Here is an 18,412-nt window from a genome sequence, read left to right as displayed (position 1 = left end):
AAAGCAGAAGGATATGGTGGCATCGAAAGGCAGCTATTTAGATAATGCCCAGAGTATGACGATAAGGGACAGAATGTACAAACGTTAAGAAAGCAGCAAATAGAAACAGTGGGGGAAAAATGGTAAATGTTTCTTTAATTAAGTGCATGAAGTATTAGTGGCACAAATTGAAGTTAATGGTAATGTCTTATAGCCATTACAGAGCAATACTTAAATTCTGTGCCACTAAAAGACTCTTAATAGAAACATAGAAAATGGGAGCAGGAGGAGGCCATTTAGCCCATTGAGCCTGCTCTGCCATTCATTATGATCATGGCTGACCATCCAACTCAAAAGTCTGATCCTGCTCTCCACCCCCCGCCCAGCCCCACTCCCATTTTCTTTGATGGAGAGCTATATTTAATTTCATCTCAAAAGCTTTGTTTTACTTAATTTATGAAATGCTACACACTTTCTAAAGAAACAAGTCCTTATTGTTCATGAATTATATTTAAAAAACTTTAGTGGCAGCCATACCATTAACACAGGCATACTATGTTTAGATTGAAATGATGTGAAATGTTTGCGTGAATTAGCATAACATGGAAGAACAAATCACTTTGGTATCTGGTTCCACACAATTTCTTTAATGTTTAATTTGTGCAAGACAATCAATAAAAATAATGATATAATGTTTCTTTTATATTGCAATACTAGCAGTGTGCATACCAACATTCTACATTATTATATTCTTATTGGACGTTTTCTGACTTAATTGAGGTTCCTGTAAACTCCAATGTAAATCTGCAGCCAGAGAGTTGCTGATGATTGAGGTGTTTATTGTTGAATGTTTGGAAATTATTGAAAACCTTTTGTTAAGTTTGCCATTTTTTTACATGTAGCTTGCCTATCCATCCAGGTCTAGTAATGATTATTTAAGCTTAAATACTTTTAATGCTTCTGTCCATGATGTTAAAAATAATTTCTCTAATATTTTGTTAATTGTTACACCAATTTAGAGGAGTTAAATGCAAAGTTGTTTTGAAGAGAAACATTTCCAAAATATGTTGCGGATACTGCAGAACTTGTTGGTTGGCTTTCAGTAAGGCTCGTTAAAAGGGAAGTATGGATGACTTGAATCTCTCCAAACTCTTCTTCCATCTCTCTGTAAAAGTAAAGAAAGATCAGTTAGGTTGTAATATTTTTGGAAATCTCAGATTTATTCAATGGTGCTGAGATATGTGTGCAATTGGGTAATTGTGCTGCATTTCCACATCCATGAGTGGACCGTCTGCAGTGGGCATTCTCTGCCATATGAACTGGAGCCAAGTAAGAATTGGGGAGGGAAACAGTGTACTGTGTGTACCAGTGGCCAGGCAGTCAGCTGCTTATCATCTCAGACATGGAATGATATCTAACACTGTGGTACACATGGAACATGTGTAGTACCATGGTGTGATGAAGAATACATACTCCATGGTACACATGGAATGGTAACTGGTCTGTGGTACATGGAAGAATGCGTGACATTATGGTACACATGAAAGGATACATAGCAATTTGATAAATGAACATATCAGAACTAGAAGCAAGGGTAGGTCATTCAACCCCTTGATGGTGTACAACCAATTGGAAATTTGGAAGGATACACAATTCAGTGATACACATGGAACGGTAAATAGCACTATGGGTACATAGAGAGAGATGAGAACTAGGGGACACAGTTTGAAAATAAGCAGCCTCCCCTGATGAGGATTTTTTTCTCTGAGGGTCATTAGTCTTCCCCCACAGAGCAGTCAAGGCAGGGTCATTAAATATTTTTAAGGCTGGGTTAGCTGGATTCTTGATTGACGAGAGTGAAAGGGTATAGGGAGTCTACAGGAAATTAGAAGCAGCAATCAGATAAGTCATGATCTTCTCGATTGGCAGAACAGACTTGAGGGGGCAAAATACCTACTCCTGCTCCTAATTTATATGTTGTATGCTACACACAGAAAGGTAAGTTGCACTATACTATACATGGAAAGGTGCACAGCACCATAGTACAGAACATGTACCAGCTCGGTTTGGAGGAAAATTGGTAATCATGAGTCCCAATTTTTTCCCCCAATTTTACTCACGTCATCACCAACTTTAACTCTTAAAAGATCCAAGCAATGTGAATTTTAAAAGATTTATAATGGTTTCCTTATTAATCAGGAAGAGTTATGTGTTCCAGGAGGCCTCTGGGGGTTCATAGGACCGGAATCCCACTCCTACCCACTGACGTCCAAGCCATTCACATCATCTTTGGGTGGAGCACATGTGCTAATGAATCCCGGAGATAAAAGCGTCCTGAAATTTGCATGGGCATGGCCACTTGTTTGTTGTTTGCTTTGCTCTTTATATACATGTCTCCAATTAACAACATAGCTATGAAATTTACTTTTTTTATAAACTTACTTCTAACATTGGCACTATCATTCTTCCATTGCAGTCAAAAGATTCAATTTGTTTCATATCTTCCTTCAACAATGTGAAATCAAAGGCCTGTTTTATAACACAAATATGTTCAGATGTAAACATCATGTTCAACGCGGCCAGTCCAATGGTAGTGGGTTATCATTGATATTTGTTTACAAAGTCAGTTGTTAATGTATTTGCACTGATATACAAAAAACTTTAAGGGAAACTGTTCACTAATTTCAATTAAGTCGTAGGCCCCCTCGTTGCCAAAGAAAAACCAATAACTAAAAAGTAAATAACCAATTGATTTGTTGTGATAACTACACAGTGTCCACTTTGCAAAATAATCTGTGCCAGGCTATATTGATGTGTTTATAGTTTTAGTTTCAGTCCTGGTGCATGAGAATACCATCAACTCCAAGGCACATGCTATTCTGACTTCAACACGTATCATTCATTTTGTTGTTGGGTCAGACTCCTACCACTCCCTACCTAACAGTATTGTAGGAGCACCACTACCACTATAGCAGTTCAAGAAGACAACCCATCACCAGCGTCTCAAGTACGACGGGAGAGGGGCAAAATACGCTTGCCTTGGTTATGATAGTCACATCCCAAGAATGAAATTTGTTAGTGAATTTCAGTCAGATTTTACCTTTATCACTCCCAATTCTTGTTTTCTTTTATTCCTGCGTCAGATACCTTGTCTCAAATCTTCAACATGTATACTATATGTGTTTCATGTGATGCACTATTAAATTGATGGAAGAATACAAATGGTGTTTATCATCTGACTCATAACTTTGACATTAGAACACAACTCTGAGTTCACTGCTTAAATGTGTTGTTTTCTACAATGTTTACTGGATTAAGACTTAAAATGAGAAACTCAGCTTTCCAGCACTCCATGGGGAGTTCCACTGCCCCCTTACTGAGAGGTTCTTGAAGCAAAACTTCGGTGTAATCAATTTAACTATGCAAACTATTTTTTTCACTCCACTGTTCTTTTGCAGAAATATGTTTACAGGGCTCCCTCAGAGTCTCTTAATTGGGTTTGGTAAATCTGAAATTCTCCCAGTCAATTTGAAGACTGGATTGTTTGTTCCTAATGGCTGTTGCTCAATATAATGTTTTCGTAAATATATGCTGGTAATTGAATAATTGTGACACCGCACATTTCCATTTACTGGGTTTCATTACACTGCAGTGATTCTAATCAAAGTTATAAGTGTCATTTGTGACTGAGATTGTGGTGCATTATCCCTCCTTAAAAGAGCAGGAGAGAAGAGGGGCCTGGAGACAGCAGGGGGGAGTCACTGATCAGACAGGTTGACCTTCCTGGCAGGAGTGAAACCATGATCAAAGAACAAAGAAAAAAACAGCCCGGGAAACAGGCCCTTCGGCCCAACGAGCCCGCGCCGCCATTTTAACACCACCAGTCCCCCCCTCCACCCATGACCCTTATCTATTGTTTTATGGCCATCCACATTGAGAGAAACTAATTTAGGGACAATTTATTACTGCCAATCAGCCTAATAGCACATCTTTGGGGTGTGCGAGGAAACCGGAGCACCCGGAGAAAACCCACGCAAGCACAGGGAGAATGCGCAAACTCCCACAGACACTGGCCCAAATCCATGTGTCTGTACAGCAAACAGTGATAGTCACTGCTGTCGTCTTGCCCAGCATCTGGTCCAGTTTAAACACACACTAACGACATGAAGCACAAGGCCAATCTCAAACAACCAAGAGCAGCCCAAGTACAACCCATCGCATGTATGCCCCTCATTGGACAACAAGGCGGACCAACTTAAAACCTGTGAATGAAAAGAGAAAAAACATTATTATCATACCATATCCATTTACCTTACCAGGGACGCCCCAATGCTAATGAACTTTATTTAAAACAATCTCCTATATCCACCCATCTCCAACCCACTCATGTGCCTGTCTAAGTTACTCTTAAACAACTCTAGAGTGAACAGTGGGAAGCTTTTTCCCAGGTTGGATGCGAAAATCACGAGGGGTCATGGGCTCAAGGTGAGAGGGGCGAGGTATAACTCAGATGTTAGAGGGATGTTTTTTACACAGAGGGTTGTGGGGGCGTGGAATGCACTGCCAAGTAGGATGGTGGAGGCAGACACGCTAGGGTTGTCTAAGACTTACCTAGATAGGCACATGAGCAGACTGGAGATGGAGGGATACAAAAGAATGTTTTAGTTGAAGATCAAGAGCCTTAGGACATTCTTGGGAATTAATAGATTCCTATCGGCCGTCCAACAAATTTTAAGGCTCACCTGTCTCTTACGTTGGAGCTATTGGGGATCTTCCATTAATGTTTGTATAGTCTGTTGTATGTTTATTGATGTCTCCTTTTTACGTCCACGGGCAATTCGGTCCACCTTGTTGGCCAACAAGGGGCATACACATGGTGGGTCGTGCAAGGGCTGCTCTTGGATGTTGCTTCGAGAGTTGCCTAGTCCTTCACGTCATTAGTGTACGCTTAAACTGGACCAAGTGATGGGCAACACGACAGCTCAGTGACTATCACCGTTTGCTGTGCAGTTACAGGGACCCGGGTCGGATCTCTGGCTTGGGTCAATGTCTGTGGGAGTTTGCACATTCTCCCTGTGCTTGCGTGGGTTTTCTCCGGGTGCTCCGGTTTCCTCCTACACCCCAAAAATGTGCTTTTAGGCTGATTGTGTCAATAATTTGTCCCTAAATTGGATCTCCTTTAATCTGGCACACATATAATTCCCTAAATTTGCACCCCTTTATTGTGGAGTCCACTAAAGGTAGACAAAAATCGTAGGTAGAAGAAAGACTTGAATAAGGCATTCACTGAGTGTTAAAATGGGCGGTGTGGGCTTGTAGGATTGAAGGGCCTGTTTCCTGTGCTGTTTTGTTCTTTGTAGGTGGGAATATGAGTAGTGAGGAAGATGCAATGAAGCTTAAAGAAGATTTAGACATGCTAGCTGGGTGGCAAGACCATAGCAGATGGAATGTAATGTGGAAAATGGCAAGACCATAGCAGATGGAATGTAATGTGGAAAATGTAGTGTTGTCCATTTTGGTAGGAAAAGTTGAAATTACAATATTTCTTATACGATGAAACATTGGAAAGAGTTGATGTCCAAAAGCACCTGGTTGGTTATGTTCATAAGTTACTGAAAGTTAACTTGCAAGTGCAACAAACAATTAGGGAGAAAAGTGTTATGTTGGCCTTTATTGCAAGAGGATATGAGTATAGGAGAAAAGAAGCCTTGCTGTAATTATATAGGACCATGGTGATAGAGTATTATGTGCAGTTTTGGTCTCCTGACTGAAAGACGGATATACCAGCCGTAGAGGGAGTGCAACTAAGGCTGATTGGACTGATTCCTGGGATGGCAGGATTGTCCACGGAGAGAGTGGGGAGATTGTGTGTCTATTCTCTAGAGTTTAGAAGACTGAGAGATGATCTCTTTGAAGCATAAAAAATTCTAACTGGGCTCAACAGGTTAGATGCAGTAAGCATGTTTATCCCAGCTGAGGGTGGGTGGATGTCTAGACAAGTTGAATGAAAGAACAAGCTTGAGGTGTTCCTATGTTATCCTCCTTACAGCCTTTGACATGGTTTTCTTGACATTTCTCTTCTGCTGTTCAGACTACTGGGACTGCTCTCATATGGTTGAATATTTATGTATTTGATGGTAATTAGAGGATGTATACTAATGGCTTCCACAGACTTTCAAAGAGTCTTTCAAAGTTCTGCTCTTGTTACCTTCCCTTTCTTCATCAATAAGCTCCTCCTTGGGAGCATCATCCACAAAATTTTCTCTCAACCTTGCCAATGTCTTTTAGATTCAGTCTGCTATAAGTTGTAATTTCTTCTACCATCCTTGGGCAGTCAAAAGTCGTCATCTTCACATGTCACAAATTCTGTACCATTGTCACCAGTTCCACCCTCACCCCAGCTAGTCAGGATGACCTAACTTCAGTTCATCCAATTTCCACTACTCATACATCCAAGTTCTGCTCACATATTGCTACTCTCCATGTTGACCTACACTGGCTGTTAGCCTAGACCCCAAAAGCCTCAAAATGTAAATTTTTCATCCTCATCCCGTCATGGCCTCACCCCTCTCCATCTCTTTAACTTCCTCCAACCCTACAAATTTCTCCCTGGAACTCCCAGTTCCTGTGGTCTCATTTCCTTTAGCCCACCATTTGGGTGCTGTGCCTACAGCTGCCTAAGCATCAAAGTCTTGGATTTCTTCCTTAAACCATTCCACATCTCCCAGCTCCTTAAAATCTGCCTCTTTGACCAAGCATTTGGTCATCACTCTAGATATCTCCATGTTTATCTTGACATCCATTTTTTGATTATGCTTCTGTGAAGCATCTTGGTCTATATAAATGCAAGTTGTTCTTTTGGTTATGCCAGGCACACACTTTTAACATCTTTTTCGAATTGTAATGGTCTTGCATTATTAATGCAGAAGCATGACAAATCTTATTAATTGTACACTCATGCCTAAAGCTATTTGAAGTTTACAAATATTGTGCTATTGACAAAAGCTTTACCTCAATATTTTCCTTAATCCTGGAGGGTGTAGCACTCTTTGGTATGCATGCTATTCCTCTTTGCACTTGCCACCTCGGGATATAAGAAATAAGATTAGATTTTCACTATGATCATTTCTGTGTCACCAATTTTAAATGATTAATCTGAACATCTCTATTGCCCATCAGTGTATTTAAGAAGTATGAAATTAAACTGAGTTAGTTAGTCTCCTTTGGCACTAAGATTTGAACCAGTTAAGGAAAAGCAACTCAGTTGTTCACTCAAACTGCCAAAGCTTGTAAGTGAAGTTTAGTGAGTGGCAGTCACTAATCTGTTGGCTCTCTAAATGATTGAGTGATATTAAACAACATCTGTAAAGAAAGTGACATCGATCTGTGAAGAGAACGGGTGCACTTCTATGGTTAAAATCAAAGGATACCAAACATGCATAGATGCTTACTTTTAAAATCTTGCGATTTAATTTGACTTTTGGGTCACAGAGTGATAGAGCATACCAATGATATACCTATCATAAAAAATGGTCAGCATTCTAAGCCTTTGGCCTTGTACTTTGGGGTGCCAGACAGCTCACTGGACTCAGCCAGGGCAATAACAGGCTGTCCCTGTTAAAATTTAGGTAAGTACAGTTTGGGTTGGGGGAACCAGGGGAGGGCACACTTTCTCAGCAGTGTTTCTGAAGAACAGCAAACTAAATCCTAGGGTCCTAATTTGCATGTTTAGAATGCCCAGGGGCAGGCAGCTTTCAAATGGTGCCATTCAGATCATAGAAACGTAGAAAATAGGTTACTTTCAGTGACTGTATACGAGGACACCAAGGTTTTGTAGCACATGAACCTCTCTATTTATAGTCGTTCAAATAATAATCTTTGTTTCTCGTCTGCCAAGCATTTCTGTCCATTTCAATACACATTGTGGATTGCTGAACAGTAGAAATATTAGAGTCATAGAGGTTTACAGCATGGAAATAATGCGGTTAGTTAGTAAAAATATAATGTGCACGCATAAAGGACATATGAAGTAGGAAATGTTTTTAAACAAAATGTAACCATTTATATATCAAGTTGGAACTGTACCTTATAATAACTTGAGCTGGGGATTTCCCATATTTTTCTGCAATTTTCAGTATTCTTGGATCTTCCAACAGCTTTGGGTCATCGGGTCTGGCCCAAGGACGGTCAGGTGAGCCAAGCGGGCTGTACGCTGTAACAATAATTTTTTGTTTTGTGCAGTGATCCAGAAGCTGCTTTTGGATCAAGTATGGGTGACATTCTATCTGCAATAGAAAACATAAGTATTCAATTCATGACGACAAAGACATAACATCTCAATTTCACTTCACAGTGCCTTTAATGACTAGCCACAATTTATTCTGAAATTGCAAACTCACTTTTCTTGAGCTACATGGATTATGGACAGTGTTATGAACATTGAATGTTTATATCCAAGAACAGGATTCAAGAGGTTTCCAAGTCATGTTCCTGTAGTGTTCCTATGAACCTGTCATTCTAGGGAGGTAGAGTTTGTGGGTTTCAGAAGAAGTTTTGGTGAGCTGCTGCGTATGAATAAGGAGTAGGCCATTTGGCCCCTTGAGTCTGCTCCACCATTTAATAAGATGACTTATGGTATTAGCCTTGATGAGAAATCTGTCTGGTGTTACGAAGTTGGGTAGACTAAATGTAGATTGTTGTTTGTAAAATTGTAAAATACAAAGGAGAAAGCATTGCGCGGTCCCTTTAAAAGGTAGTGCCTTTTTTGTGCTTAGAAATTTAAAAAATGCAAGTACATAAAAGTTCAAACTGAAACATTTATATCAAAATGCCAAGCAGTAATTTTTACCAAGAATTTGAATTCAGCAATCAAGTTGAATCAGGCACTTAGATACCAAGAACCTATTAAATTTAAATCTGATGGTTTTGGCAACTGAGGGCCAATCCCATTGTGGAAAATATTGATATGTCATCTCAGGTATAAAAGAAGGGGGACAATGGGACAAAAGGAGCGAGCAAGTGCCACCTGCCACTGTTCACAGCTGTGCACAATGTAGATAGCAAAGGTATCAAAGAAGAAAGAAGTTCAGTTTTTGTTAATGAGTGAAAAATGTATTTATTGGGACAGCGTACCATTAGAATTTTGTTTTATTAGGTCTAATAATTTAGTTAATTTGTCCACAGTTAGATAAATAAATTGCTACTGGTTGATTTTAGAGAGAGCGTCAGGGATTTATTTTTTATTTAATCACTAGAAGTTTCTGAAGCACAAATCACACTACTTCACACAACACTTTTTACAGATTATAAGGCGAGGTACTCCTCTTCAGGTATTTTGGTGTTAGTTCTCAGAGGGGGATCAACCTCCGCTTTGTAACAATGGGTAGAGTTGAGAAACACCAAGGGGCAAAAAAATTAGGGGCTGTATAGATGTATAAAGAAAATAGAGAATTATAGACCAGTCAACCTGAGGTCAATAGCGGGTTACTGCTACAGTCCATTATAAAAGATTTAATAGCAGAGTACTTGGAAAATAGTGGTAGGATTGGATAAAGTCTGCATGGATTTATGCAAGAAAAATCATGATTGACAAATCTATAGGGATTCTTTGAGGATGTACTAGTGGAATTGATGAGGCAGCCATTGGATGTCTTTTATTTGGACTTTCAGAAGGCTTTTGACAAGGTCCCAAATAAGAGATTAGAATGTACAATAAAATTGCATGGGATTGGGGGTATTGTATTGAGATGGATAGAAAATTGGTTGGCAGAGAGGAAACAAATTTTTCCACATTGTCAGGCAGATGCCAGTTTTGAGGCTGTACTGGAACAGTTTGATGAGGGGCCTGGGGCATTTCTGGAACAGAAGTCTTTACTATAGCTGGAGTATTGCATGGTCATACGGTTTCCGCTGTGTCCTGTGCCTTCAGTCATTTCTTGATATGCTGTGCAATGAATCATTTTGGTTTCTGTGGCAGCAGGATTTTCAGCAGAATTATCAGTTTCTGCTCAGTCATTCTGCGTTGTTGTTTGTTGTGAAGGCCACCTAGGAGAACATGAGGCTGAATGCCCATTCCCCGACAGGTAGTGAATACTCTTGCCTGGTGATTGTCAAGTGGTGATCATTCATCCATTGTTGTAGCGTCTGCGTTGTCTCCCCAATGTACCATGCCTCTGGATATCCTTTCCTGCAGCGTATCAGGTGTACAACGTTGTCTGTGTTGCAGGAGTATGTACCGTGTACCTGGTGGATGGTGTTGTCACAGAATGATGGTATCGTGTCGATTATCCGGCACGTCTTGCAGAGGTTGCTGTAACATGGGACACCACGGACAGAGTATCTTTTGTCGTCCAGTATTTCCCCGGAGCTGAGAAGCTATGATGACATCTCTGAAGCCGTCAACATGTCATCAGTGAAGACGAACATCTTGCCAAGGCCACCCCACACCCCCACTTCTTGCCTTCAAACAACTGCACAATCTCAAACAGACCACTGTCCGCAGCAAACTACCCAGCCTTCAGGAGAACAGTGACCACAACACCACACAACCCTGCCACAGCAACCTCTGCAAAATATGCCGGATCATCGACGTGGATGCCATCATTTCATGAGAATACTATCCACCAGGTACACAGTACATACTCTTGCGTCTCGGGCAACACTGTCTACCTGATATGCTGCAGGAAAGGATGTCCCGAGGCATGGTACATTAGGGAAACCATGCAGACGATACGACAATGGAAGAACGAACACCGCTCAGCAATCACCAGGCAGGAGTATTCTCTTCCTGTCAAGGAACACTTCAGCAGTCACAGGCATTCAGCCTCTGATCTTCAGGTAAGCGTTCTCCAAGGCGGCCTTCACGACACATGACAACGCAGAATCGCTGAGTAAAAACTGATAGCCAAGTTCCGTACGCATGAGGATGGCCTCAACTGGAATCATGGGTTCATGTCAACACTATCTGTAACACCCACGACTTGTCTGGGTTTGTAAAATCTCACGAACTGTCCTGGCTGAAGACAATACACATCTCTTTAACCTGTGCTTAACCCTCTCTCCACTCACATTGTCCATACCTTTAAGACTTGATTACTTGTAAAGCCTTGCATTCCAACCATTATTTGTAAATTGAGTTTATGTCTATATATGCCCTGCTTGTGAACACAACTCGTCACTCACCTGAAGAAGGAGCGATACTCCAAAAGCTTGTGCTACCAAATAAACCTGTTGGATTTTAACCTGGTGTTGTGAGACTTCTTAGTGAGGTATCAAAGCAGCAGGAACCCATTTAGCTCCAGCAGCATAATTATGAGCTAGAACCTCTTGTCCACAACAGAAAATTCAAGGCTTTGTTCTGGTGTGCCGCAGGGCTCAGTACTGGGACCTCTCCTCTTTGTAGTATACATAAATGACTTGGAAGAGAGCGTAGGTGGTGTGATCAGCAAGTTTGCAGATGACACCAAGATGGCAGGGTTGGTGGGTACTGAACTGGATTGTCAGGTGATACAACAGGATATAGATAGATTGGTGCATTGGGCAGATAGGTGGCAGATGGAATTTAATCCTGACAAATGCGAGGTGATGCATTTTGGAAGGAATAATGCAGAGAGGAGCTATGTGATAAAAGGTAGACAGATTAGGAGTATAGACATACAGAGGGACCTGGGAGTGCAGGTTCACAAATCCATGAAGGTTGTGTCACAAGTGGAGAAGGTTGTTAGGAAGGCTTATGGAATGTTAGCCTTTATAGGAAGGGGTATAGAGTATAAAAGCTGCCGTCTAATGCTTCAGGTGTATAGAACGTTGGTTAGACCGCATTTGGAGTACTGCGTCCAGTTCTGGTCACCTTACTACCGGAAGGACGTGGAGTCTCTGGAAAGGGTGCAGAGGAGGTTTACCAGGATGTTGCCTGGCATGGAGGGGCTGGGTTACGAGGAAAGGTTGGAGAAACTGGGACTATTCTCCTTGGAAAGACGGAGATTGAGGGGGGACATGATAGAGGTATATAAGATACTGAAGGGAATAGGTAAGAGTTAATAGTGAGAGACTGCTCCCTAGACTGGGTACAAATACGAGAGGTCATGATCTAAGGGTGAGGGGGGGAGAGGTATAATTTGGACGTAAGAGGAAGGTTCTTTACGCAGAGAGTTGTGGGGGTATGGAACACGCTACCGAGTAGGGTGGTGGAGGCAGGAACATTGGACTTGTTTAAGGTTCAGTTAGATAGACACATGAGTGAAATAAGGATGGAGGGTTATGGTAGGGGCTATTAAATAAGGTTAGAGCCTCGGGAGACACCGGAAAAGCAGGCTTGTAAGATTAACGTTTTTGTCTTTTTATTCCGCAGGTGGAGGTCCACCTCGTGTCAAACGAGGGGCATGCACACGGTGGGTCGTGCGTGGGCTGCTCTTGGAAGTTCCGGGAGTGGCCTAGTACTTCGTGTCGGTGTGTGTGCTTGATCCTGGACCGGTAAACGGGCGCCGCAACAGCTCGGTGACTAGCACTGCTAGCTGTGCAGATACATGGATTTGGGCCTGTGTCTGTGGGAGTTTGCGCATTCTCCCTGTGGTTGCGTGGGTTTCCTCTGGGTGCTCCGGTTTCCTCCCACACCCCAAAGATGTGCTCTTAGGCTGATTGGTTTTACCAAATTGACACTATTCTCCCCTGAATCTGGCTAAGTTAGGGGTCATGATGCTGAACAGAGACTGATAGCCAAGTTCCGCACACATGAGGACGGTCTCAACAGGGATCTTGGGTTCATGTCGCACTATCTGTAACCCCCGTGACTTGCCTGGGTTTGCAAAACCTCACTTACTGTACTGTCTGGAGACAATACACATCTCTTTAAACTGTGATCAGTGCTCCTTCCACTCACATTATCAGCCACTTCAGGTCTTGAACAGCAGGTTAGGTGTAAGGATTCGCATTCTAATCAGTAATCTCTAAACTGTCTGTGCTTTATATGCTCTGTCTGAGGCCAGAACTCTCCATTCACCTGACGAAGGGACTAACCCGAAAGCTTGCGAGTATATTATCAAATAAATAGGTTGGACTAAAACCTGGTGTTGTCAGACTTTTCACTAAGTTAGGGGTTCCATTCGTAGACACGCAGGGTGGAATAGATGTAGGGTGATGCGGCGGCGTGGGCTCGTTGGGCCGAAGGGCCTGTTTCCCGTGCTGGGTTGTTCTTTGTTCTTTGTTCTCTCCACTTGGTTGTTCTGTTGATCAAAGCCAGTGTGCAGTTGCCATCCCATTAGTAGGAATGCTGGACATGTTTTAGTCGTAACATATGGTGTGTTTTGGTATGTCAGCAGAAATGTGTCCAGATGCTTTTGAATAGAGGAATGTCCTTGCGATGACCTTAAAGCAAATTTCATGGTTTGAAAATATCTATTTAAATTTGCAGATGACACCAATATTTGTAGGATGGTTAATAGTGAAGAAAAAGGTTGTAGGTTACAGGATGATACAGATGGATTGATCAGATGAGCAATGCAGTGGCAGATGGTATTTAATCCTGATAAATGTGAAGTAATGCATTTTGGAAGAAGTACAGGACAAAGGAGTATTTCATGAATGACAGGACATTAGGAAGGTCAGAGGATGAGATGGATTTGGGGTACTTATTCACAGATCCTGAAGAGTACAGAACAGGTGAATAGTGTAGTTAAGAAGGTTAAGAGAGGCTTTTATCAGTCGTGGCATTGAGTACAAGAGTAAGGAGGTAATGTTAAAGCTGTACAGAATTTTGGTGAGGCCACATTTGGAGTACTGTGAGCAGTTCTGGTTACCTTTCTGCAGAAGGATGTGATTGCGCTAGAGTGGGTATATAGGAGATTCATCAGAATGTTACCTGGGATGGAGCATTTGAACTATAAAAAGAGATTTGTTAGACTCAGATGGCTTTGATTTATTGTCACATGTATTAGTATATGGTGAAAAGTATTGTTTCTTCTGCGTTATACAGAAAAGCATATCGTACATAGGGAAGAATAGGAGAGAGTGCAGAAGGTAGTGTTACAGTCATAGCCAGGGTGTAGAGAAAGATCAACTTAATGCGAGGTAGATCCATTCACAAGTCTGATGGCAGCAGGGAAGAAGCTGTTTTTAAGTCGGTTGCTGCGTGTCCTCAGACTTTTTGTATAATTTTCCCAATGGAAGAAGGTGTTAGAGAGTATGTCTGGGGTCTTTGATTATGCTGGCTGCTTCTCCGGGGCAGTGGGAAGTGTCAACAGATGGCAGATTGGTTTGAGTGATGGACTGGGCTTTGTTCATGATCCTTTGTTGTTTATTGTGGTCTTGGGCGGAACAGGGGCCATACCAAGCTGTGATACAACCGGAAAGAATACTTTTAATGGTGCATCTGTAGAAGCTGGTGAGTTGTCATGGGCATGCCAAATTTCCATAGTCTCTTGAGAAAGTAGAGGTGTTGGTGGCCTTTCTTAACTATAGTGACGGCAAGGAGAAACCAGGACAGGTTGTTGGTGATCTGGACACCTAAAAACTTGAAGCTCTTGACCATTTCTACTTTGTTCCCATTGATGTAGACAGGGGCATGCTCTCCATTATGCTTCCTGAAGTCGATGACTATCTCCCTCATTTTGTTGTCATTGAGAGAGAGATTATTGTCTTTGCACCAGTTCAGCAGATTCTCTATCTCTTTCCTGTTCTGTGTCTTGTCATTGTTTGAGATCCGACCCACTACAATGGTGTCATTAACAAACTTAAGAATCAGGTTGGAGGGGAATTTGGCCACAGAGTCAGAGGTGTATAAAGGGCTGAGGACATAGCCTTGTGGGTCACCAGTGTTGAGAACGATCATGAAGGAGATGTTCTTGCTTATCCTTACTGACTCTGGTCTAGGAAGTCGAGGATCCAGTTGCGGAGAGGGGAGCCAAGCCCCAGGCCATGAAATTTGGAGATAAGACCATAAGACATAGGAGCAGAATTAGGCCACTCGGCCCATCAAGTCTGCTCCTCCATTCAATGATAGCTGATTTTTTTCTCATCCCCATTCTCCTGCCTTTTCCCCATAATCCCATGAGATGAATCTTATAGGAATAACGGTGTTTCAGACTGAGCTGTAGTCTATGAATAGGAGTCTGATATGGGTTTCTTTGTTATCTAGGTGTTTCAGGGTTGAGTGTAGGGCCAGGGAGTTGGATCTGCTGTGGACCTGTTGAGGCGATAGACAAACTGTAGTGGATCCAGACACTCTGGGAGGCAGAAACTGATTTATGCCATGACTAACCTTTCGAAGCATTTCATAATGATGGATGTCAGAGCCACTAACGATGGTCATTAAGGCACGTTGTCTAGATTTTCTTTGGTACTGGGATGATGGTCATCTTCTTGAAGCAGGTAGGGACCCTCAATTTGGTGTAAAGAGAGATTGAAGACAGCTGTGAACACCTCTGCAGGCTGGTCCACGCAGGACCCGAGTGGTCGTCCAAGTACCCCATCTGGGCCACTTGCTTTCCGTGGGTTGACTTTTGAGAATGCTGTTCTGACAACAGCAATAGTAACTGGAAACAGATTCATCTGAGGCTTCTAGGATGGAAGGCTTGCTGTCGCTGACCTTGTGCTCAAAACGGTTATAGGGTGCATTTTGCTTCTTTGGCATACACTCTTCTACACACTAACGAAGTCAGTTATTTTAGTGGAGTACTCATTCAGGCTGGTTGCAGAGTTTTTAAGTACTAATATTTTCTTTAGAGCAGAGGAAGCTGTGTGGGGGGTGGTGGGGGGGGTGGGGTAATGATTGAGGTGAATAAGATTATGGAGGTTTGGACAGGATGAATAGGAAGCAGTTATTTCCCTTGGTTGAGAGCTCAAGCACAGTTTTAGGATGAGAGGCAAAAGATTCAAAGGGGATTTGAGAAAAGCAATTTTCACTTGGAGTGGTGAGAATCTGCCTGGGAATATATTAAAGGTTCGAAACTTTACAACCTTTAAAAGTCGGAAAACGCAGAAAAGGCCCTCAGGCCCATTGAGTCTTCATCACTGACTTGCAATGTACAATACATTACAAACTTCAAGTTACATAACCTACCAACTACACAACTGCAAGCCTCAACCCATATCTCAAGCTTGTACACACCAAAGCTATTCAACCACAAGGCATTGTATCACATTCACTGACATGCTTCCCTCTTTTTCAGGAGAAGGTGTTGCATTATCAGAGGCAACAAGAACTAACACAAGGGGGAAAGTTACCCCCACGAGGAAGACGGTGCTAACCATTCTGAGATGGTCAGTCGCTGTTGCCATGGCGATGGATGGGCCTGAATTTATTGAGGATGACATTGTCTTTATTCCTAATACTCCTCCTCACATCTCACAATGCCTCCTGACCTACAAGCTGCAGATAATGTTATCAAGTTCCTCTTTTATCGACATTCACCCTCACCACAACCTTAATCTTATGACCATTTCCTTTCTGATACCTAGACGCTGCAAATAGGTCAGGAAGTAAAGTGATGAAGACAGTGATGATGAAGACACAGTGGATGACATTTTCTCGGTGAGTGGTGGCGTGCCATTCACTGGCTACAGAATCTTCTGGTCCCGCAGTTGTCAATGGGTATTCCCATTGAAACCACCGCATGCCACCAGGATAGGAGGCAGCGAGTTGGAATCAATGGGTGCTATTCCGGTTGGCAGTTGGTGACTAGTGGAGTGCTGCAGGGATCGGTGTTGGGGCCTCAACTGTTTTCCATTTATATAGATGATCTGGAGGAGGGGGCTGAGTGTAGGGTAACGAAATTTGCTGATGGCACAAAGATGAGTGGAAAAGCAAATTGCGTGGAGGGTGTGGAAAGTCTGCAGAGGGATCTGGATAGGCTGAGTGAGCAGGCGAGGACCTGGCAGATGGAGTATAATGTTAGCAGATGTGAGGTTATCCACTTTGGCAGAAATAATAGTAGGGGGGATTATTATTTAAAAAGCGAAAAGCTGCAGCATGCTACGGTGCAGAGGGACCTGGGGGTCCTTGTGCACGAATCGTAAAAACCCAGCCTGCAGGTGCAGCAGGTGATCAAGAAGGTGAATGGAATGCTGGCCTTTATAGCGAGGGGGCTAGAATATAAAAGCAGGGATGTCTTGCTGCAACTATACAGGGCACTGGTGAGGCCGCAGCTGGAGTACTGTGTGCAGTTTTGGTCACCGCATTTGCGGAAGGATATATCTGCCTTGGAGGGAGTGCAGAGGAGGTTCACCAGGCTGATATTGGAGATGAGGGGGTTAGCTTATGAAGACAGATTGAATAGACTGGGTCTGTACTCGTTGGAGTTTAGAACAAAGAACAACACAGCACGGGAAACAGGCCCTTCGGCCCAACGAGCCCGCGCCGCCGTCCCACTGTCTCAGTGACCTATTCATGATTTTGGTCTATGCCTAATGTGCGAGGATCAGGGAGGTCCAATATAGGGACAATTTAGTACCCAATCAATCAGCCTAAAAGCACATCTTTGGGATGTGGGAGGAAACCGGAGTACCCGGAGGAAACCCACGCAACCACGGGGAGAACGTGCAAACTCCCACAGACACAGGCCCAAATCCATGTGTCCACACAGCAACAGAGATAGTCTCTGAGCTGTCATGTTGCCCTCGAGATGGTCCAGTTTAAGCACACTAATGACATGAAGCAATAGGCAACTCCCGAAGCAACGTCCAAGAGCAGCCCACTACAACCTGCCGCATGCCCTTGCTGGACTTAAATGCCTGTGGAGACAAAAAAATTCATTATTAAACAAGCCTACAATGTTTAGTAAGGCCTGCTATATCCCCCTATATGTAGACCGCTCATGTGGCTGTCTAAGTGACTCTTAAACAACCCTAGCGTGCCTGCTTCCACCACCTTACTCGGCAGTGCATTCCACACCCCCACTACCCTTTGCGTGAAAAACTGCCCTCTAATATTTGTCTTATACCTAGCCCCCCTCACCCTAAGCCCGTGACCCCTCGTTCTATCCATTTCTAATAGCGGAAAAGGCTTACCACCATTTACTCTATCTATCCCCTTCATAATCTTATAAACCTCTATTAGATCCCCCCTCAGCCGACGTCTCTCAAGGGAAAACAGCCCAAGTTCAATCTTTCCTCGTAAGACAGCCCTTCCATACCAGGCAGCATCCTGGTAAATCTCCTCTGCACTCTCTCCAGGATCTCTACATCCTTCCGGTAGTATGGCAACCAGAACTGGACGCAGTACTCCAAGTGAGGCCTAACCAACGTTCTATACAACTGTAACATCAGACTCCTACTCTTATATTCTATACCCCTTCCTATGAAGGCTAACATACCATACGCTTTCCTCATCACATTCTGCACCTGCACCGACACCTTCAGGGACTTGTGCACTTGCACCCCCAGGTCTCTCTGCGTATCTATACTCCGGATAGTTCTACCTTTTATCGTATAACTCCCCTCC

At 42.8% G+C, this 18,412-nt stretch overlaps 1 protein-coding gene across 2 annotated transcripts in view; it reads right to left on the bottom strand.

The window, feature by feature from the left end:
- Positions 1 to 801: 801 nt before the first annotated feature.
- The window catches only part of akr1a1a (aldo-keto reductase family 1, member A1a (aldehyde reductase)), a 45,512-nt gene continuing 27,901 nt past the window's right edge, over positions 802 to 18,412 (bottom strand). For both annotated transcript variants that reach the window (XM_080184291.1, XM_080184218.1), the window contains exons 6-9: positions 8,065 to 8,264; positions 6,991 to 7,063; positions 2,422 to 2,508; positions 802 to 1,144 (exon numbers count right to left, since the gene is read on the bottom strand). In XM_080184291.1, coding sequence (XP_080040417.1) covers positions 1,079 to 1,144; positions 2,422 to 2,508; positions 6,991 to 7,063; positions 8,065 to 8,264 — 426 coding nt within the window. In that variant the 3' untranslated portion in view covers positions 802 to 1,078. The remainder of the gene's footprint in view (positions 1,145 to 2,421; positions 2,509 to 6,990; positions 7,064 to 8,064; positions 8,265 to 18,412) is intronic.

This window comes from Carcharhinus amblyrhynchos, chromosome 1 (genome assembly GCF_965287045.1).
Source record: "Carcharhinus amblyrhynchos chromosome 1, sCarAmb.v2.hapA, whole genome shotgun sequence".
NCBI lineage: Eukaryota > Metazoa > Chordata > Chondrichthyes > Carcharhiniformes > Carcharhinidae > Carcharhinus > Carcharhinus amblyrhynchos.
The sequence above is the reverse complement of the archived record's forward strand: the minus strand, read 5'-3'. Positions and strand labels throughout refer to the sequence as shown.